General features: G+C 48.4%; 1 protein-coding gene across 3 annotated transcripts in view; it reads right to left on the reverse strand.

Moving 5' to 3' along the window:
• Positions 1–16619, reverse strand: part of NEDD4L (NEDD4 like E3 ubiquitin protein ligase) — a 193107-nt gene extending 176488 nt beyond the window's left edge. The window contains exon 1 of one of the 3 annotated variants that reach the window (XM_075021351.1): positions 16120–16619. In XM_075021351.1, coding sequence (XP_074877452.1) covers positions 16120–16167 — 48 coding nt within the window. In that variant the 5' untranslated portion in view covers positions 16168–16619. The remainder of the gene's footprint in view (positions 1–16119) is intronic. The other 2 variants (XM_075021352.1, XM_075021353.1) reach the window with 2 other exon arrangements.
• Between the last annotated feature and the right edge of the window lie 6011 nt (positions 16620–22630).

Raw genomic sequence — 22630 nt, forward strand, 5'->3', positions numbered from 1 at the left:
GCGAGAAAAATTCAAGAAGTCGAGATAAGAGCTGCGGACAGCTTTTTCCACACAGAGGCCCTGGATTTTCAGAGGTATCACGCTTACAGGGAACATAACAAAAAACACACCACACGTGTTCCTCGTAATCAGCTCTTCCCCACGCAATCTGTCCTTACCACCGGCAGCCCCGGCCTGCCCACAGGGACAGGGCGAGGGAGGGGGTCCCAGCCCTCGGGGGACAGCCCGTCCCCACAGCAGTTCCAGCCCTAACAACCCCAGGAGATAAGCTAGCAGAAGGCGCCTCGGAAAGCAAAGCCAGCCCCAGGACACCTCTGAAGACCGCCTGACCTCCCGACGGGAGCTACCTCGGGTCAGACATCCAGCAGTGCCGGCATGGCGCCGGGCACCAGCGTGACGGCCCCGGCGCGCAACTCCAGGCTGGTGGACGTCAGCTGCAACGCTGCCTCGCCTCCCCGATTAACATCAGGATGCCGGGCGTTAAACGCACCGAAACCAGCCAGTGCTAAAATTCAGGTTTCCACAGCAACACTAGCAATGACACACAGTGCTTCTGTAGCACATTCCTGCGTTATCAAGCACTATCGGCATGTGTATTCCAGTTCTCGGAGTTACACCGGTTTGAGGACTCTAATTTCATTTTCCAAACGCTGCAGTCCTGGCATTTGAAGTATAGAGCCTAAGCTGCCAAAAAACCAAAGGTGGTCACAGTGCTTAATGATGTCCCTTACCAGTTACAGGCTGCAACAGTCATTTCACCACCCACCTTCACACTCCCTCTCATGCAGGGTTTGCTGCACAGGCTAACGGCTTATGCTTCTTGTGCAAGTTTTAGGAATTTGAAACAAAAACTCCGTCCCTTGTAGGGCACAGACAAGTGAGGGCAAGCAGTGCATGGAAGCCGAGCCAGCTCGCTGGTAGCTGTACAGTGCAGAACACGCTCGCACGGGGTACGGTTACCTGCACTGAAATTACATCTAATCATCTCTCACTGGAGTGAAATGAACAAAAACAAATGCAGTTACAAGTAGCTCGGAACCAAACTGACTGGATTTAAAATAAAATCAGGCTGCATGACAGTAGCACAATGGATTAAAGGTAAATTTTTGCAGTGTTAGCAGGATGAGAGAACAACACAAATTTTTGCTATATCAATTCAAGCAAGTGTCAGAGGCACTTAGTAACAATGTCAATCAAAACACAGTGACTGAAGTAATCACTGAAATGCTTTAAAATACGCACCAGTTCCAACTCAAATTTTGGACAATATTCTGAGGAAAAAAGTGACACAGGTAGGCACACGGTATCAGAAGATCTCCACAAGACTTGAAAACACATTAGCTACAAACTTTACCATCTTAACTCTGAGGACTTTGAGCTGCTCGTTAACAGTTATGAAGGACCCATGCCTTTGACAGCTTCCAAAAGGGGTTTTCCCAGGATCTTGCATTAAGAGCACGCAGGCATATGGTGACAAATGACCTCGTAGGTAATCCACACACAGTTTGTAACCACTTAGCAGTAGTCTGTTTTACATTTGACTTTTAAACTGCAATAGAAACTAGTAAGACAAAACCAAAACCTGACTCTGCAGCTTCGCTTCACACAACCTCTGGTACAACTGCAGATGTCCCTGGAAAACAGCTCTAACCTTATCCCCCAGCCCTGTCTGGACCTGGCAAGCCCAGCACCTGCAGGACAAGGTGGTCTGCTGGACGGTCCTCGCTGCACCCATCTCTCCCTCTTCCCAGGGTTCCAGAAAAGCACAGCCACCACCCTTGTGGGTGCAGCCAGGCCTTAAACTGAATTAGGTACAAATGAAATCACATTCTCAAATCAGGAGAGAAAAACACAAGAGCTTCTTTATCATGCTAATTAGACCACAGATGAGAAGGCACCTACTGGATAAGAGAGGCAACAGGACAGCACCATCAGGGTAATCCACTTGGCAGGGGAGAAGGAAAAAAAAAATATGTAGTGTGTTGCCTTAAAAAAAGAGAAAGATCCATTCCAGTTAACTGCCCATTACTTCTATTAAAGATTGTTTTAAAATGCTACTGGCCCCCACGTTCATGTCTGGTTTTCAAACCTTTAGTCCACCTGGCCCATTTCTTTTTCTGCCCAGCTCTCAAGTTGCTGTGGCACTAGTGAGCATCCACGCAGCACTGCCTGGCGTCCTGACACACCGGTGCTCCACCAGCTCGCTTGCGCAGGTACACAGCAAGCCAGATGAGGAATCCCAACAAATCAAACAAAAGCCTCCACCGATTCCTTGAGCAAACGGTCACTGGGCAAAGGAGATGCCTTTTTAAACTTGGCTTTGATGGCTATTACTGTCAGAAAAGCACTCAAAAAAATAACCAATTGGTTAGTCAGCCCAAAGCCACCTCCTCATCAGTAGGATAAACCGAGGCATACAGAATACAATAAACTCTGAAAAGTGGAAAAACCATGCTCTGAGAAACTATACATCTGTTACAGTATTTCAGCAGCCCTGGAGACTTAGCGTCATCGAATACTTTGGATTGGAAGGGACACGTCTAGTCAAAGCTCCTGCTCCCACAGGGTCAACGCTGACTTCAGACCAGCTGGCTCGGGGCTCTGTCCAGTTGGGTCTTCAAAAGCAACTCCTCAACCTCTCTGCCCCAGTGCTGAAAACTACTACAAAATGAGGAACAGATGCACAAAGAGATACACGGCAGGTAGAACATTCTGGGCTTACTAAAGGTAGCACCGCATGAAGTTAACAGACCATATTTCTTTGATGAGTTGAAAAAAAAAAGTGCTGCACGAAGCGTATGTTCTAATTCTTACTCATCAAGACTTCAGTGAAGTGACAATGACACAGCACAGCAAAGACTACTATTAGTTGAACACCCAGTTATGGTCACAACCAGGAAAAAGCTTGAGAGGAAGCAGAAACACCTGTGGTACTCTCAGGCTGCTAATACCCTAGGAATATCTAGTTTTTAATGAGAATGCTCTTGGACTTGTCTCCTACAAGCTCTTATCAATCATTACTGTTAGAAAAGGATTAGTACCAGAACTGTGGGCGAGAACTAGCACAAGATCTAACCAAGGAGATGACAATACAGTAGAAGAAAGCCCTCCTGCTGGGTAAGACCATGAGGTTCAGAGGCATGGAGGTACTACCAAGGGAGAACACAGGGAACAGACTCATCCTGCTTACTGTGCTATCTAATAAGCCTCTGCTCAAACAGCGAGTAGCAGCGAGTCACCATGAAGGACACTGTCGGGACACAGGTGTGTCACGGTACTGTTGTGACCAGCCTACCCTGCAAGGGAAAACAAAACCGCAAAGCTCTTTTGCACAAGAAACAGAAACGAGAAGTGCCTGCTCAGGCCAAGGCTGCGGGAGCCACAATCCTGGCTGAACTTGCACATGAATTTTTAGCATTGTGATCGTTATTTCCTACCCTATCTCCAGGAGCTAACTCTTTTCTATAGACACTGGAAACGAGGAATAAAATATTAAGGGACAAGACTTGACCAGATGGAATCAAAACAAAACAAATAGACAGCAAGGATGAAAATAAAGGTTCTTCTCCCACCCATCCAACCACACGCCTCCACCGCTTATGTGAGACAACCGCAGGACTCTATGACTGCACAGCAGGCAAATTTAACTCACTGGAACAGCAGAAAGCTAACCTGTCCTAAACTGTGATTTATTTTTAATCCTTTTTGGCTAAACTGTATCAATTTACCTTGATATCAGAAGAGTGCCAGCACAAAGGGCAGGGAAGGATCACAGCTGGAGCTAAGGGGAAATCAAAGCCATCCATCCCCCCATCTCAGCTGCAATGAGATGCTAATTTAGCTCCTTTGACATACAAAAAATAAATCGCATGTTAAGAGCAACCATTTTTGTCATAGTTGGTGAATGTCTCCTAACCATAAGGAAAAGGCTACTATTCAGTCAGTAACATGATGAGATTCAAAACATTTCCACAAGTTTAGATAAGTAACTGTACCTCCACAATGCCCAGACTGTTTGTGCCTGGTTTAAATACATTTGTAGCCATTAAAAATGGTAAAATCCCCTACTCAGTACACCACATAGTACTGATGTATTTCTTAATACAAACACCACAACTTCTAGCATTCCAATAAGAAAAATTAAAAATAATTGGAAATCCATCCCAAAAGCTCTAGATACAAAGAGTGTTTCAGAGCTTACCAAATGCCACTACAGGCACCAATAAAGAGTCATGCCTGAGGATATGTAACTTAAGCAGTGAAGCAGCTCCCCACTATGGCACACATCCTCTTGGGTGCTCAGCTTCTCAACTGGTGACTCCCCATCCTCCTGAATGAGCTTTCTCAGCAAGCCCAGGGAAGTTTACCATCTCCTCAAGTGTCTATCTACTGATCCATCTGTGTTTTAACCTTAGCACTAAAACTGTATTTCTAAAAAAAGAGAGGAAAAAAAAAAGCACATACAAATGCAGCCAGGGAGGAGAGCCCAGTACTACCGAGACTTTAAACAATTACAGCATTACCACAGCTAAAGAGTGAAACCGCATATATGTCATTTATGCATTCCATACAATCTGCAGCTATCATTTAGTTCACTAAAGCAAAACTTGTCTGAAACAGAGTATTTTCAAGTCCTTTTGGCTCAGTAGTTACAACCAATGGCTAAGCCAATATTTTATAACACATACAACATCATCTCACTAAGAACAGAGGTTAAGCAAGTACATTGCTCCTTGGTCTTTCAAAAGCAGCAATTCTGTCGCTTTGTTAATAAGGCTAAATCGGCACAAGCAGAAAGCACAGGTGCATGATTTTGTCCACACACCACGTGCTCCCCTCACCATAGGCAAACTCAAGAAACCTGCATTGTCTCCATTTGTTTGCCAGGGAGTTCGTCCATTTAACATTTCCAGAAGGCTACAGATGAGCTGTTTTTACACAAACTTACCACAGATTTCGTCGGGGTCGGGATTCTAGCCAAAGCTTTGGATTGCTGAGATCCAAGCAGCCAACTTGATAGCTCAGGGCCACCAAACAGCCATACCCCCCCCTTCTTCGCGCACCCCCTGCCACATACCTCCGACTCGCACCACCTCTCTGGCAGCTGCTGCGATTCAACAGCCCAGCAACTGTCTGCAAATTACCCGTTTGTCCCGGTTCACGGAAGGCCCCGAGATGCACAAGAGAAAGCAGGGCCTCCCTTTCGGTGGTGCAAACCCACTAGGCTGGTGCTCAAGCAGCCATCACCTCACACCGGCAGCCTCAACGCCCTCTGCTAACGGAAGGGGGTGGGCACGCGCTGCCCCAGCCCCGTCACAGGTAACGACTTGCAGGTGGGCTAAAGGACCTCTCCTCTCACAGGAGCAGCCAATTCAGCTTCATTTCCAGGTGCCTGGGCTGTCTCCATCACCAATGGCCTCAGCCTGGCCTCCCCCTTCCCACCACAAACCTGACGCTTCTCTTCCACACCTGTGGAGACCTCATCATCCTCCACCTGGTCACCTCCCCTCCACCATTTCCTCACCACGGCAGGGAATTAGCTTTTCTAACACCCTTTGACAGTTGTGTGAGGACTGAAAAGCTTTAAAAGTAATTTTTTATGTACTAGCATATCCAAGTGACGCTCTGCGATTTGCTAGACACGCAGCGTCAGCGAGATCCAAGACGACGATCTCTGTGACCCTACAAGGCCACACATCGAAACCTTTGCACGGGGCGCATCACACACCTCAAAGCTCCGAGGCTTTCCCAACAGCTGGGCAACAGCAGCGGCTTTCCAGCCATCCCCATGTAAAACTGCCAAACGGATCCAGCTCCGCTTCGTGGACAACGGGGTGGCAGCACCCGGGGAACCCGTCCGCTCCCCTCGCTCCAGAGCGGACCCCACAGCTCACCCAGCAGGTCCCACTGCAACGCTGGTCCGGTCTGGGAGGCAGTCCAGAGCAGCCTGCAGCTTCTGCGGCCTTTGGGGCAGAGCTTGGCTATCACCGAGCCAGAAGATCTGCTGGCCCTTTCCGATTTAAATTCTAGAGATCTACACTGCATAAGTATGCATGCAAATATGAAAAACTGGAAGGACAAAAAAGACATCCTTCAACACATAGGTGTAGATATACCAGCCAAAAGTACAACTGGGCCAGCAAATGACTTCCTATACTGACCAAAAGCAAACACTAAAGAGAAGAAGATATAGGCAAACACCTGGCAACATCAAAATGGTATTACCTCCTAGCTTCCAGGGACTTAAGGCTCAAGGACCTTTCAGAGACCAAATCTGTATCTCAATTCAAAACCAAGAAAGTGAGGCAATCTGTTTATAACAGATAGTCAGTCATTCATTTTCATCCAGTTTTTTTTTTATTACTCTTACTTCTTTTTGGACACAGTAGACTCAGGATCTGATGACTGCAAGACTATGTTTTCCATTACATGCTGGTCAGAATACCTTATTGCTAGCTGGCCATAAGGAAGGGTGGCAAAAACTTATAAAATCAGCCAAGAGTTGTTTTTTTTTTAAATAGATGGTAATTTATTAAGTTTGTTCAAACAAACAGACAAAAAAGTTTGAGTGAAATGTCTCTGCTTTCATTTAGCAGAAGAAATGAAGCTAGATTTGATACAGACAAACCAAAAGCTAGGAAGAAAAGAAGCCTGGCTGGCGTTAGGCAAAAAAAAAAAAAAAAAAAAAAAAAAAAATACTGAGAACGTGAAGTAATGTCTCTAACTTCCCAATGATTAAAAACTTAAATACTTTTGTTGACTTATTTCAAAAGTTGATGACAGTTTACCTAAGTTACTCCATAGCATGAAGGAGACCTCTCATCAGAGGAACTGGATAAATAGCTAGAGGAGAAGGACTGCAAGCAGAGCACAAAACCAAAAAAATTCCTTTTGGCTCTCCTCCCTTCAACGTACCCCCAAAAAACTTCTTTCTTGCTGTTAGTTTATCTTCCAGATCACTTCATTGTTGGAAGATAAAATGCTCCTTCATCTTCTGAAGACCTTAAACACAACCACAATCCGCCCCGTAGGCGCAGGGGAACAGAAGAGCAAAGCACCCTTTGAGCTGCAATGACTACCACATGCACGCAGACACCAGCCAAGGCTTACGGAGCAGCGTGCTCAGGTCCTCGTGTCCAGTCTCACTGGGAAGAGGCCAGAAGCAGAGTTTTTCCCCACCGCACCAGTTACCAGACAGGCAGTTGATGAGGAAGTCATCCCAGGACACCTTCTACTGAGAGTTACTCATCACTCCCATCTCTCCAAAATCCTGCCATGAACACATCTACATAAAGATGCTTAAAAAGAGTAAGACTTTGAACTACTTTCAATTAAAAACAAACAGAGAAAAGCATAGATTATATGAACACATCTCCATCCTCAAGGCAGGATTATTCAAACCCAGGAACTGCCAAAGGAAAGAGGACGGCATGATTGTGCACTGTTCCAAACAATTCTGCTCTTCTCCAGCAGATAAACTACATTAAAAAAAGAAAACCTGTCTTGAGTTGGCATGACACCAATAAAACAACACTAATCCATGCAGTTAGGCACCAAAATAAGGTATGATAGCTTAGCTGCAAAGGACAACTCATTCACAGAGTTATTCCTCATATCCTGCCAGTGTTCTCAATATTGTAGTTATTTCTTTCGATTACAGGCAAGGTACCCAATTCCTAGAAAACAGGATTCTGACAAGTATCTACATCCTGCCAGTGTACAGGAATTAAGGTTAAAAGAATGGAGGAGGAAAAAATGAACAATTACAAATGTACACATTGAGTTTGTTGCCCAGTCAAGACATCATTTGGAAGCCAGACATTTCATAATACATTTCAAGAGTCAAGTTTTTGGATTTGTTTTACTCGGGCTTTGTGTTGTTTTGGTGGGGGTTTTGTTGTTTGGTTTTTTTAAAAACTATTTTAACTGCAGTTAGCTTCCAGGCCTGTGCCATTTAACCACATCTCTTCTTTTAAAATTAATTACTAGTTAATTGCTGCTTCTTTGCAGAAAACAACCCCTTTCCTAAGGTTTTGGTTTTCTTCCTTCTTTGTGGGAGGGGAGAGGAAAAGACAGAGGGAGGCAGCAGGGGAAGGGAACACTCCAACATTAGGAACTCGGCAGTTTAAGCACCCCATGCTGGAAAAAGTTGGCGTGACAGCAGTTAAGTACTTCTGAAAGCTACAGTTCTAGTCCCAGTTGAAGGTAAAACCCCCGGCAGGTTTTAATAATGAAATGGCAGCAGCTTGGGTCCCGAGCGGAGCTGAGCACACCAGCAGTAGAACCACATTCCTTTCTCCCGGTGCACAAGCCGGAGAAGTCACCCAACCTGCCACCACATTCTTACCCAGCTTCCCGAAAATAACAAGAGTGTTTACAAGATTACACTTCATTTCTTTCTAAAAGGGGACAGAGCTGCCTAGTAGCATTTCTTTTACTGCTACAGTAAAATTCTCTTATTTAACACAATTAAAACAAACATTTAAGAGGAAGTTGCAGTGAAAGCAAAAGATGAAGGAATTCATGAAAGTTAATGACATTTCCTCTGTTCATCGACACGAAAATTTACAAAACTATAACCAAATCAAGCTACTTCTGCACATTGATATTGCATCTATGACTTTTGATTGACTGAAGCTGTTAGATAATCATTCCTCACTGCTACTAAAATGCCTAGAGGTTTCCAGCTCACTCAGAAAAGTCCCAGTTTATATGCCACAGAGTTTAATTAAGCAAGAGGTCTTGGTCCCATATAGTCCTCCGGGACTAAGAGGTTGTCAATTTAGCCTGATTCAGCCGAAGTCAGCTGGCTGCCGAACAGGCTGCATCTACACCGGGTCTTGCGACACAAGCACACAGCTGCCTCACGTAGCCCCCACGGCAGATGCCTTGTTTCAGCTTCATACAGCATTACCCACAAGTATGACATGAATACAGATAATAGCACCGAGTCCCACAACCTCTGATGTGGCCTCTGGATCTGCTGTAGCACCTGTAGAGATACTCCGTCTTGCATAATGAGCTGTATTTGGTTTAGAAAGGATAAATACCATAACCCGTTGAACCGCTCATTGTCTGAAGACGCAACTCCAACCTAGAAGCTGCAGTGGTGCACTCTTTCTTCCCGTAACATCCCAAGATACTCATTTTATTCCCTTCCGAAAGGTAAGCTCATTTGGCATTCATACCATGCCTGGTTATATTTTCAAAACAAAACACAAAAAAAAACTATTAGAGGTTCATTAAACATAACTCCCAGGGAAAGCTGGGCCCCTGAGATTGAGAAGACTGCTGTGGCAGCAGAAAGGCTTTGCTCAGCAGGTGTGGGGCTCACGGTCCACATTTACTTCCCAGAAAAATGGTATCTGTGCAGAAACAGATGATAACCTTGAGTTTACATTTACCATTACACAGTGCCCTCCAATGGCCAGCCCATAACATGGATCCTGAAAATACTAAACCCACCGAGATGCTTATCATCCCTTCCCCAACACCAGTGTTCGGGCAGCAGTGAAAGCCACGGCCGAACTAGCGGCCGCACCACCCCTCACCTGCGCTCCCAAGGCTGTAAAATAACCTGCTCGCTTCACAAGAGAGCAGGGGTGGAGGAGAGACAGAGCTACCTCTGAACGGGCGTATATATAAAACTAAAATGTCTTCACTCCCTCAGACCCACATTTTAATACAAACCACCTTAAAAGTCTCTACGTTAGTTTTACATTAAAACTAGAATTTACTTAGTGTCAGTAACAGTGGCCAAAATACGCTGACAACTCGTTAAAAGCAGGTTGAAAATGCAAGCTTTTATAAAAATCTATTGACCTACTGAGAACCACAGCCTATTAATTTTGCTATTAGGCCACAACAAGTAGATATGCAAGCCCTTTCATTTATGAAATGCTTCCTTATCTGGACTTTTTAATCATCATTTAAAGTTTTACGTGCTATCCCTGGGAAGCCAATGCACTTAGAATCTATAAAACCAATTGAGATTTTCTTTCCCCCCCTCCATTTAAAAAGTCAATAAAAAAGTTACTATTCTGAATTGCTTATTACTAAGACACTGGGTCACCGCTGTGACCACGGGAGGCCCCTGCTCACCCTCCAATGAAAGAGTTATGCTTTTATATAACCAGAGCATTCAGAGCAGAAACAACAGACCTCTCTTTTTAAAGAGTCTGTCTTCGCAGCACTGTTTCACGAAGGGTGTATCTTCTCGGGAACTCGAGGGCTTTCTTCTCCATAAAAGCATCTGGCTTCACGTAAGCAGCGGGCCGAGCTGGAGCTAGCAGAGACGGATGATGCACGCGGAGGCAGGCCGGCCCCCTCTCACCGCTCCGCCCGTTTCCCACCTCACAGCTGCGATTTCGGCAGCGCTCGACAAGAACCGCGACTGTCTTCGAGCTGCTTCTCCGGCACACCACCACTCCCAGCGATGCCCCGCGCCCTGCTCATTCATCCAACGCTCTTCCAGTGCCACCAACGCCCAGTCCTCGCCGCTCCGGTCCTCCAGCGCTGCTCCAGCAGCCGAACTGGGAACCAGTGCAATGAGGGGACACAGCGTAAGAGCCCCTTCCCAGACACCGGTCCTGGCAGGGGCCCTGTGAGGACAGCCTGGGCTCAGAAAACCTCCAGCCGTACAACTGCGGTGCAGAAGCAGGGTGAGCAGCAGACAGTTTTACCATCGAGGCAGCGTATCAGGAAACATCACCTTAAATCTAATTCCAACCATCTAGAACACAGACACTTCCCCGAACAACTCACCATCAGGCTTATTTCAAAAATTTATGGTTTGCGCAAAAGGCACACTAGAGAAATCCAACACTGAACTCCACTATGTCACCGCTTTGTCGTTGAGTCAAGCGGGGGAGGAAAAATTGAAGCCTTTTTCCTCAGTAATAAATCCAGTTAATCAGTAAGCAGTGCGATAATGTATTCCTTTTGAAGCCTTCGCAGCCCCATCTCATGGACGGCACCAAAACGTGCACAGATGAACTTCATTAACATGACATTCAAGTGGAGGGGAAGAGACACCCTCAAGGGAGGCGATTCCAGAGGAACAAATCCATCAGGAACACGTCAACGCAGGACACAAAAGCCAACTTCCCACATGCCTCATTTTGAGACAGTTTGCACAGAAAGAGACAGTTCCTTGTCACCTCATGGCCCAAGCTGTACTTCACCATGACATCGTTGTGGCCAATCTTATTTTTATTCTTTACCCTGATGTTGGATAAAGTATAGATAAGCATATGCTTTACAGAAACTCATCCCATTTACAGGTACCATTTCCATCACACCTGAAAACTGTTTTTGCTTATATTTACCGAAAGTGTGTCTCATTAAAAGCAGAGTGCCACAGAGGCTCCTGAGGTCTTGAAATCCTTCAGGACTCATTTCTCACACACAATGCTTTGCCCAGTACAGCACACAAGAACTAAGGTGAGAAAAAGAAGTTAAGCTGCAGTGACTATATCCAGACCTATTTATTTTAAGGCATACGCAATTACATCTCTCATGCATCAAGATATTTTCATGAACATAAGCTCCCTTTTGACTATTTCTAATGCATGACAAAATGTCATCTCAGTAGGAAGCTTGTAATTTCAGTTTATTCAATCACAAGTCGTGGAAGCTGAACAGAACTTGAAAAGAGAATGCTGGAATTGGAGGCAGCAGTTTCACATACGAACCTCTTTTTTGCCTATATTTTAAAATATAAAAGACCTGTGAAGGAAGAGTATGTTTTTTCTGAAGACACGTTATTTATTCAACCAAGTGAGATACAAGAAGCTGCAAGTTGTTCTTCCACCCAAGCACACTGAGAAAGGGGAAGGGAACACTTGTGGAGACTTCCATTTTGTTTCCCCCACATTCAATGTTTCCCAATGGGCCACATTCAATTCAATGACTCTCAAGAAACCCAAACTGACATGAATGAGAAGTGTACTTCTCTAAGGGACATACTATTTCTTTTCTTCTTATGGTGGCGGGGGAGGGAAAAAAAGACGACTAAAAAGTAAATTAAGTTTATGAGATTAATCAGGTAATTTGTAAAAATCAACGGTCCTGATGTATACAATGGTTCAGGAACTCACTAAACAAACAAATGCTAGAAGCCGGGGGAAATTACTTAACATCACTTGGGTTGGTGCTTCTGGTTTCGCTCCCTTTCTCTCCGCTCCCGAGGCCAGCACTGAAGACCCATCACCGTTAACAGCAGGAGCGTTTAACAAACCGCAGTCTCACAACCCAAGCGTGCGCAATGGATACGCAGCTTCGGTTAGAAGGAGGAGTGCTCTATGTAGGAATAAAAACAGGGGGTATACTAAGGGGTATAAGTTTTCAAATATACTGGTATTTAAAGATTGCATGAGAGCACCTAAGCTTCCAGTAGTCCATGTAAATATTATTTCACAGAATCACAGACTGGTTGATTTTGGCAGGGAGCTCTGGAGGTCATCTGGCCCAACGCCCCTGCTTGAGCTAGAGCCCGTTGCCCAGGACCAGGACCAGGTCCAGATGGCTTCTGAATAGGATACTCCACCACCCCTCTGGGCAACCTGTGCCAGTGCTAACGTCACCCTCGCAGTGAAAAATTTGTAGGAAGTGAATCTGATTTACAGCTAATTTTAACTAATAGATTCATCTAGAATTTTTTTATAGTTCAGAGTTCTCTTCTTTACAAAGAGGCAGATTTATGAAAACAGCGTTTGAAGAAAAACGTAGCCTGACAGTGGCTAAACGCAATGGTTGGCTTGTCATCTGTGACTCAGTAAGTCCCTAAACTACCCGAGTGTCTTAACACCTATCAGAGTATTTGAACAAAATAAGAACAGATGTCCACATTGAAGGTATCCACCAAGAATTACAGCTATTTACAGAGATCAATGTAGGCACAAACTCTGCAAAGACTTAAGCATATGCTTAAGACACGAAGCAGACCTACCGACACGTACATCTACTGTGCAAGTAGAAGTTAAGCCTATGCCTAGTTATTTGTAAGAAATATTGCTATTTTTATGGAAGCCATTAAGCAAGTCTAGCTTACACTTAAATAGCTACTTTTTCCAATCAGCAAATGTGCTAGGACAGTAGTTCTACATAAGGCCTATTTAAAACCCCACACAAAACAGTATACAGTGCAACTGCAAACCATATTTGAAACGGAGGTAGGAACAAAGAAAAATTAATAGCCTAAATATGTCTGCATACATGATTCGGCCTCTCAAGACTAGCAAAGAGATTTCGCTTTTCAAAAGACAAAGACAAGTCAAGCCCAAGCCAATGCTAATGAGAAGTCATTATCCACAAAAGCCAGCCTGCAATGAAAACTGTAAACACGCCTGCCTTTCTCAACCACTCTTCAGATTCACCTTTAATGAAGCTTACTTATAGCTGCCCTTCCTGAGGAAGATTCTCCTCCTTCAGTGCTTTCCTTTGCCCATATGCTTACCACAGACTCGACAACGGTTTTGGCTGTTGGCATATTGAAACTACAGCCCATCGGGCCACGTAATACCGCCTGCGTTCTTCCCCGTGCCCCTCCTCACCCTGTCCCTTTTTCCTCTTTCTTCCACCCTATTCCCATTCGTGGTCTCCTCTCACGCTTTTAGATGGTCACTGCTCTGTTCTGCGAAGCGTCCAGCACCACCACAATCTACAGCAAGACAGAAAACAAAGAACCTGTCCATTGTTCCTCACAGGTAGGCTGGCTGCAGTCATCACTGCATCCGTGACGTGGGACCACCGTGGGTCATCGCGGAGAGACCAAAGGTTTGCTTTTCCAAGTGGTTCTTTTCCAAACAGCTTGGTTTTAGCTCAGGAGGTGAGCGACAGACGCCTCTCCTTACCCGGACCCTTTAGCAGGCCAGGTCCCTAGTATCAGCAGGGGATGCGAGCACCATTACAGCAACCGCCCTTGTTCTCGTGAGACCCCTTCCACCTCAGAGCCGAGGTGGAGAGCGGGGCGCTGAGCAGCACAGCCTGCAGCTGCGCTTCTCCGTCCGCTGGGTTTCTCTGTGCATTCGTTTCTCTTTAACATTCTGTGCAAGTACCAGTGTACGTCGAGGAAGGAGGCAGAGACAAAAGATATCGGCGAGTACACACACAACAAAAAAAGGCAGCAGCCAGACTGCAGTATTATGTTCTCAGCCACCTATTCACGACACGGCAGGATGCTCACACAGGTTTCCCTTTTCCTCACAGATCACACTTGCTAAGACACCCAAATCCGTGAAAGCGTGCGACCGCCACCCATCAAGTGTTTTGGGGTGCCTGTGTTGGGACAGCAAGCCCTGCCGGCCCAGCTGTTCCTTCAGCCGGTACGGGCCCTCCAGCACCCCGGGAGCAGGCAGGATCACCCCAGATCGCCCAGCAGCGGGACCACGTTACCTGAAGGGTCGGGCGACACGGGAGCGTTCCCGCAGAGGGGAGCCAGCCGGAGCGAGCTGCTCGGGGGACTCCTGCAGCCGCCGTCAGCTAGCCTTGTCCTCGCATGAAGGCTTATGGGAACAACCCAGGGAGGAAAAGGTTCTCCTCCGATTTTGCGCTTGCTGTCTCGAGCGCCCGAGGCTCTTGCAACACGCTCTCTTCTGCCCTACCTTCACACACACACAGAGCATTTTAAATCAGACTGCGCTCGCAGCTTTATAAATCAACAAAAGCAGAACTAACCACCGCCCCTTTATAAAAACACCCACTCCAGCCAAAGAACCTCCTTCCCAATTAGAAATAAACGGTACAGTCATCTAGATTTGGTGCCATTCAAATATAATAGGTAATAAAATTGCCTGGCAGCTTCTACAATCAGGAGATTTTTTTTTTTTACGCCAGTTTCTTCTATACCACAAACAGACTGACAGATAGCCCTGCACAGTTAGTCCTGCAAAACCGGAGGTAATATTGTTATTATTATTATTATTCACTCCTGTAAAAAATGCAACCCAGCCGAGCAATAGGCCTGCTACTAACGGCTGACGTACCGAATCACAGAACGGTCACCTGGCTTGTCCCTTTTCTGACGCTTTATTGCCCTGCCTACTGGGAAAAGGAGCACCTCACCAAGGCAGTGAAATAACAGGGGCATTAACCGCAATTTTCGGACGAAGCGGACTGCTCCGCTCGCGCCCATTTAACCGGCCAGCACCGCAGACGGTTCCGCAGCAGACATCAGTTGACAAAGCCGGAACGGGGCGATCGGTTATCACCAAGCCCTGCCGCCTTTATCAAGCCCCACCTGCCCGAGGCACCGGGCTGCGTTCGACACAAGGCGGGCCGGGGACACGGCCGGGCCGCCCGCGCGGCTCCGTCTCTGCCGGCAGAGCGGCCTCTCCCCGACCGCCTCCCGGGGACACCGGCAGCGGCGGGGAGGCAGAGCCCGCTCACCGAGGCGGCGGCGCCCTCCCTCGCCAGCCCCGGCCCTTTGTTCGCCACCAGCCCCCGCCCACGCAGGGGCGAGCGGTGGCGGTGGGGAGCCGGCCGCGGGAACCGGGCACAGCCCGGCAAACGCTCCGCGGGCGGGGGGGGGGCCGCACACACCGCCCCGCCGGAGCCCGCTCCCCGGCCCCGCGGCAAAGCGCCCAGGCCCGCCCGGGCGGCCAGGCCGCGGACACGGGGGCGGCCCACGGCGGTGGGGGGGGGGGTCCAGCCGCCGCCGCTCCCCTCCCTCCCTCCATCCCCCCTCCTCCGCAGCGGAGGCGCCGCCCGCCCCCGGCCCCTTCCACCCGGCGGCCGCGGGGCTCCGGGCCGGCGCGGCCGGACGCACCTGCCGGCGCTCACCGGGACGGGACGGGACGCCCCGCGGACCCGCCGCCGGCAGCGCTGGCGGGCGGGGGCGCGGAGCCCCGCGGGGCGGGGCGGGCTCGCCGGGCGCCCTGCTCGGACCGACCCTCGACCTTCGCCCGGCCCGCCGGGGGCTGCCCGCCGGGGCCGGCTCCCCGCAGCCTGCCCCTCCGCAGCCGCGGCTTAATGGCGATGCGGCGGCCGAGCGAAGGGCGCCTGCCACCCCGCGGCGGGCGGGGCTCCCCCGCAGCCCGGCGCACACGCTTGCCGCCCCGTCCCGACCGCGGGGTGGCCGCGACCGAGACCACCCGCCCGGGCTCCCCAGCCGCGACCCACCTCGTCCTCGGAGAGCCCGTAGACCGGCTCCACCGCCGCGGTCGCCATGGAGCCGCTGCGCGGGGCGTCCCGCTCGTCGCCGCGGCTCCCGCCCGGCCACGCCCGGGGGTTTCGCGGGGGCGCCGCCGGCCCGGCCCGGCCCAGGTGAGCCGCCGCCCCCGCTTCCTCCTCCTCCTCCTGCCGCCGCCGCCGCTGCTGCTGCTCCTCGCCCGCGGGCGGCGGAAGGCGGCGGCCGGGAGCCGACCGCCGGCGGGAAGGGGCCGGGGGCGGTGCTGCCCGGGGCCGCCGCTCGGGGGCGGCGCTGGGGCCCGCCCGCGCTGCCGCCGCCGCCGCTGCCGCCGCCGGCTGAGGCTCACCGCGGCCGCAGGAACGCGCCCTCCCCGCGGCGGGGAGTCCCGGCGGCGGCCCAGCGGGGCGGGGAGAGGGCCGGGCAGGCCCAATGGCGGAGGCGGCTGCCGGGGGCGGGAAGCCCCGCCGGGTCGGGCTGATTTGCTGCCGCCCTCCCCCCGCCGGCGGCCGGGCGGGAGCAGCAGCAGCAGCAGGAGGAGGAGGAGGAGGAGCGGCACAAAGCGCGGGGGGCGGCGCGGCGGGAGCGCGGAGCGGGCTCCCCCCAGCGAGCGGGAGCGGCAGCGGCAACGCCGGGCCTGTGGGGCGGGACCGCGCCCCTCCCGCGGCCGCGGAGCCCGTTCCCCGAGGGAGATCCGCACCTGGGCCTCCGCGGCGGGCCGTTGCTCGGCCCCGCCGGAGTTCGGGTGCCTTTCCCCGCTCGGCGTCCCGCTCCGCCGCCGCCGGGCGCAGCGGGAGTCCCGGGAGGGGCCGGGCTGCGTCTGTGGCAGCGCCCCTGGATCTCCCGTCCACTCGTGTCCCTGCTTGGGAAGGGGGAGCAGAAGCTGTGTAACGGCACGGCGAATAACCCAGGCGAAAGCCGCCTTGGGAAGGGACCGTTCTCCCGCTCCCCCCACCCCCGCCACTGCCGCGACGCGAAGGTCCCCGGGGCGGGAGGGGGTCGGTGGCGAGGAGCGTGCCGGCGGCGTTCGCCATCGTCCTGCGGGGAGACGCGGCCGTTCGTGGCGGGGGGGGCCCTGCCGGCAGGACCGAGCCGGGGAGGGGGGACGCGGGGGGGGCGGGGGCTGTGGCAGGGGCTGGTGCCAGGCGGGGCTGGCAGCCGCGACCCCCGGGGGGGTTACGAGAAATACCAGCCACCCCGGGACCGGCAAGAGCAAAGCAAAAGCTGCCCGCGGACCTCTCAAGCGGTGAGGATTAGTCACCGTAGCCTTTTCATCCCTTAGCGTCGTGTTTTTGAAGCGAAGAAAATATCGTGGGCATTCGGAGCGAGGTTACTTCTGGGCAAAATCGGGTCACGCTTCAGTTCCAAATTACTTCCTCACTTGATTTCTGCGCCTTCCTTAATTGGCTCTCCTCCCCTCCCCAGCCATGCCCCACCCTACGCTAATCTGTCATTTATTATCTGTTATCTTTTGGCAGCATGATAGTACTTAAGTAGAGGCAAATGAGCTATAGTTCACATGGAAGCTGTTCTCAGACCCATTTATGCTTTTACAGGGCAACAACTGATTTCTACTATGTTTACTTTTAAGTACGTGGTGCATTAATAAAGCCACGCAGAGCCAACGACGCAGGAAAAATCTTCTGGCACCACACCCCAAAACAAGGCTGTCGCTCACACTTCAGAAGGGGGCACGCAGCGGCCCTCCCTGGCTTTAGCTTCACCAGCCTGGAGCACGGCTGAACTCGGCGGCGCTCGGAGCACACTCTGGTTCAGTAACGTCCATGGAAACCCACGGCGGTTTACTGGAGTACATCAGGCCCTGGACTGTGGCAGCACAGAAACTCGGCTCGCCTCCTGTCACCTGTGTCTCCTGCTCAGCAAACTCTGGGGATGTCCAGTAGGAGGAATATGGCAAATAACCAGGGGACAGTAGCCCCTGAAAGTAGCCGATCACAAACAGAAAACCATCATGATGGCCCAGTAACTATTTTCCCCTTACTGGTTTTACAGCAAAGGCTAAATTCGCCACTAACAAAAAAACATCACTAGAGGAGCTTTCAACTAACTGCTTGACAGACATACCAACCTCTGTATGTTCAGATATCACCTTACACCTGTGTCTGCTCCACAGAGCCGTGGGGAAAGTGAAATAGGAGATCCCTTTTTTCTGGAGAGATTCCACAACCAGTCCGTAAGCCAGAAAGTTTATTCCAGCCTTTACAAAAGCTCTTCCTGGGGAAGGAAAGATTTGACCTCTGCCCAGACAACAGTGCACAAGAGCTAAAATGGCAAGCTGTTAAAGTACTGCTTATGAAGGCATTAGCCTTTGTACTCACATGAATGTCTCCTGGTTATAAACTACATATGATGTAGTTAATAACTGGCACGTCTAGGCAGGGTCTTCCCCAGCGCCACACTCTGAAACTGCTTCTGTTTCCCCTGCCTCGGAGGACCTGTCAAGGCGTCCCCTCGAATGGTCAGGTCCAGAGGAGGACTGCAGCACCAGCCTCATTCAGCAGTTCTTATGTCAAGACAAATTCAGTCTGATTACTCTTTCTCCCGAGCTCAGCAGATCATTCTCAAATCTGGAACTAGCTTTTTTTCCCTGCTTTTCAATTGCCTACTTTGATGCCTTAACAGAAGCAGCTCCACTGCCTCTCATCCCCAGGGATGCCAGGGCAAGTCAGGATTCTCCCATCGTTCCCTCCCCTAGGGTCTTTCTCTTCAGTTACCTCTGTCTTGCTTTAACTATTTGTATTACAGCTTCAGAGCTCTGAGCAGAAGCACAAGTCACTTTGGGCTTTTTCTCGGAAGGCCACTTCTTCAATAGTCTTCTGTGCCAGTTTGCCATGATACAAGCCCTGCTTTGTCACCGGGGATCTGCCCACAAGGCAGAGGTAAACTGAGTCCAAATCATCTGAAGGGCTAGCTCTGGGAATTTCAGGTGATACCTGGCTATCTCAAACTGTGTGATCTCAGGAGTCCTTAAAATATTTTTTTCTGTAGTCAGTTTCATAAACTCATCTCAGTTCTTTGCACGCCTGTATCTTCAGGTATCAGCAGCTGAGACCATTAGCTGGGAACTATAAGGAACCTGGCATGGACTGTCATGAACATTTATATTTCTGAAGTATAGAATGAAAAGGAAATAGGTGACTGTAATTCAATGATTGTAACTAGACTGTAATCCAAACACTGTAAAGCTGGTGATACACAGAAATCTCTGAATCCGGATCCTTTCTAAAGCAATACATGATCACAAAGGGTGAGCTCTAGACGTGTGCATCGCCAGGCCACCTCTGGGCCTCTGAAACCACAGCAGTGTTTTTCTACTTCCACGTTACAGCATCTACACTGTTGTTTCTGTAAAATCAGATAGCACTTCCGTCAACAGGTTCTCCTCAAGGGAAAAAAATGTATGTCCATAAGGTGCATTGAAAGGACCTCTGATGACAGAGCAGAAAATTAGTACTCTACCACTAACACATCAACCCTATTGCATTGTAAAGCTTTGGTAGCAAATCCGTCATGGAGATTACTTGTTTATTTGGTCGTGAATATGACATGCATAATTCTTCTTCAGAATTGTATTTAGAATAATAGATGGGCCCAGAGAGATGTAATTCATTTGAGAATGCTGACATCAAAAATCTCTAGGTGCAGCTCAGATGATTTATAACTGGCCTCTTTATATAACAAAGGTCCATTAATTATTTAAAATTTTCAGAGAAAAAATAGATGAAATATACATTATGGATGGCAATTCTCAATTAAAGATTAAGCTTCATCCAACTGCATAAGATGGGATGCAGTGGGGAGTGATGAGGATGCAGCACTCTGTGGTAGGTACATACTGAAAGGTGTAATAGGAGGAGTTCCTGTACCAGAACAGACATCTTGCCTCCGATAGCAACATGAGATGGACGATTCTTTTGAACCTTCAGCAGTGGCCCCAACCAAATCTGCAGGGCTGTGCCAAAAAGGCAGGAGAGGGAGATCCTTCCTGAGTCCAGCTGGTGATTAGCTTACGGCCTGGGGCTGAAGAGTGCTATCCCTCCTAATTCCTTTAACCTCATCAGCGTAACAGCAGATGCTACTCCTATTCATATAAATGCCTAATCCTTTTCTAAATCTCTCTAACCACTTCCTCAGCAATACCCTCCAGCAGCAACATACTCTGGGCTGACTATACTGATTAATAAAAAAAATTCATCCCTTTAATGTATGCATGCGCTTGCTGCCCATTCTTCTGCTCACGCTAAATAGCCAAATAAATAATGCCAATGCATTTTCTCTGCAGAAAAAAGGAAAACACTTTATCTGCTTTCCTGCATGGACCCACAGTCCATTGGATTTAATGCTCTCATATGGCAAATAAAAGTCATAAAAATACCTGAGCACGTGCCCATTTCTAGCCTCCAGTCAGTTCTCTTTGGAGGAGATTTGCCCAGAAATTGTTACTGTTAACTTGTCTTTTTTCCCCTTGGTATTACAGTGTAAATGCTCACGCATCCTGCAAGTACAACAGGGATTTTTTTTTTTCTGCTTCTCAATGCTAAGTAATAGACTGTGTTTCACAAAAAAAATGTCTCTTAGTGGGAAGGATCAGAACTATCAGTGTCTGGACTAGCTTGAATTAGCAGGGTGCCTTCTTGCAATCCAGCAGTCCACTGTTGGATGATAGACAGGGTCTGCTGAGCAGACAAAAAACATAAGTAGTGTTTATATTTTTATCAGGTACCAATGTACATCACGGGAAAAGTAAGGTAACAATAAGCTAGTAAACAGGAAAACTTCCCACTTTGGGTTCAGTATAATCTTAAAACCCTACAATGTACTAGACCTCTTCCAAATCTCAAGCAGGTAATTTAATTCTCTTTCTCAGAATGAGAGTGAAAGATTATAAGGAATGAGAACAGAAATGAAGTGCTCATTTACCAAGGAACACACTTGCTCCCTCTCTCTTCCAATTACTTTTTTCTGTATACTCTGAACATAAGTTTTGTAATATACTTTTCTTTTTTTCTGCATTGCACCATCAACATTCATTTATATCAGGTATATATTTTTGTTTCATTTTTAGCTCAGATTGAAATATAATACTGTACTCTTAACTTTTGTAATAATACTGGTCTTATCCCTTCCTAGGTAATTTTTCTATTTTTCCCACAATGAATTGATGATACCTGATATCACAATCTATGAGCTATGAACTCCTCCAGTGTGACAAAGCTTACAGCCCCATTTGCGCTTAAGTGAATTATTTATGGGAGGTTCATGACATATTCTGCTATTTTCAAATAGTTGTATGAGATTTAATGAAGTAAGCAGATTTTACTTTTCAATCACTTCAGCTCTGCATTTTACTGCTGCTTGTTTCTAAAGTTCCATTTTTATGGACACAGCAATGAAATTCATCTGACCTAGTCACTCTGGGATCCTTTTATCCCCAACAGAGAGAATCGGGAGCTTTTGAAGCGCAATTCATCTCATCATCCTGAAGCAGACATCTGAAAAAAGTCGAATGAATGTCACCATGAAAGTGCCTCCCGCTCTCTATTGACTGTAAGAAAGCCCAAGGCAAAGAGCTCCAATAAAGGCATCCACGTCACAGGCGTCCACTGCAGGTGGGAACAGAATCGTCATTCACAGGCAGCCTAGATTCACCTGACCCAATTTTCATAATTTTTTAAAAACTAAATGCCATAGTTTAAGAACGCATTTCCCTTCAACATGTTGAAATTTGAGTAGGGAGTAGGGAGTATTTTAACTCAACTTCTTAAGAAGTAAAACAGCAACCCATCTAGTGCCTGAACGACAGTTCATGCAGGGAAAAACAGAGGCGGAGTGTAAACCACTTTACTAGTCAGTGCCTGCCGGACAACGTTCATTTCTTGTCATTTAGATTGTGTCACATTAGCAGGCACCAAGGAAATGCACTTGACAGAAAACCTCTCCCTCAGAGCAAAGCGGTTGCCAAAACTGCTTGGCCACAGTTCAGCCAAACACTTACGTGCTTTGCTAAACTGAAATGGATTTAAGTGTGAGCTTAAGATGAAGCACTTGCTGTATTTCTTTGCTATGTCAGGGCCCCTTAGATTAACTCCTATATTTTTTTACATTCATTTGGAATATTTCACAAACTTCTGTATCAATTGCATGTTAAAAGAAGTTAAAACAACACATCTCCTATTAGTAATCCGATCAGGTTCACTATAATGAACAACATAAAAAGAACTAAAAAGAAGTTGCAAGCTCTGCCAGTTGTCTTGTGCTGCCAGTATACCTAGAAAACATGTTAGCACCTGAGCAAATCCTTAATGTCACTATCAGTGTCATATGGAAAATAACTCCTTAAATTTCCAAATTTCAGGAGGCTACTAACCCAAGCGTGAGTGCAGAGCTCATTTCCTCTGGCTCGCGCTTCCAGAGTATGCGTGACACTGTGTTGGCAAGTTACAAACACTGCAGCACACTAGTTAGAGTAGGGAACGAACAGTA

Source organism: Buteo buteo, chromosome Z (genome assembly GCF_964188355.1).
Source record: "Buteo buteo chromosome Z, bButBut1.hap1.1, whole genome shotgun sequence".
In the NCBI taxonomy this organism is placed as follows: Eukaryota; Metazoa; Chordata; class Aves; order Accipitriformes; family Accipitridae; genus Buteo; species Buteo buteo.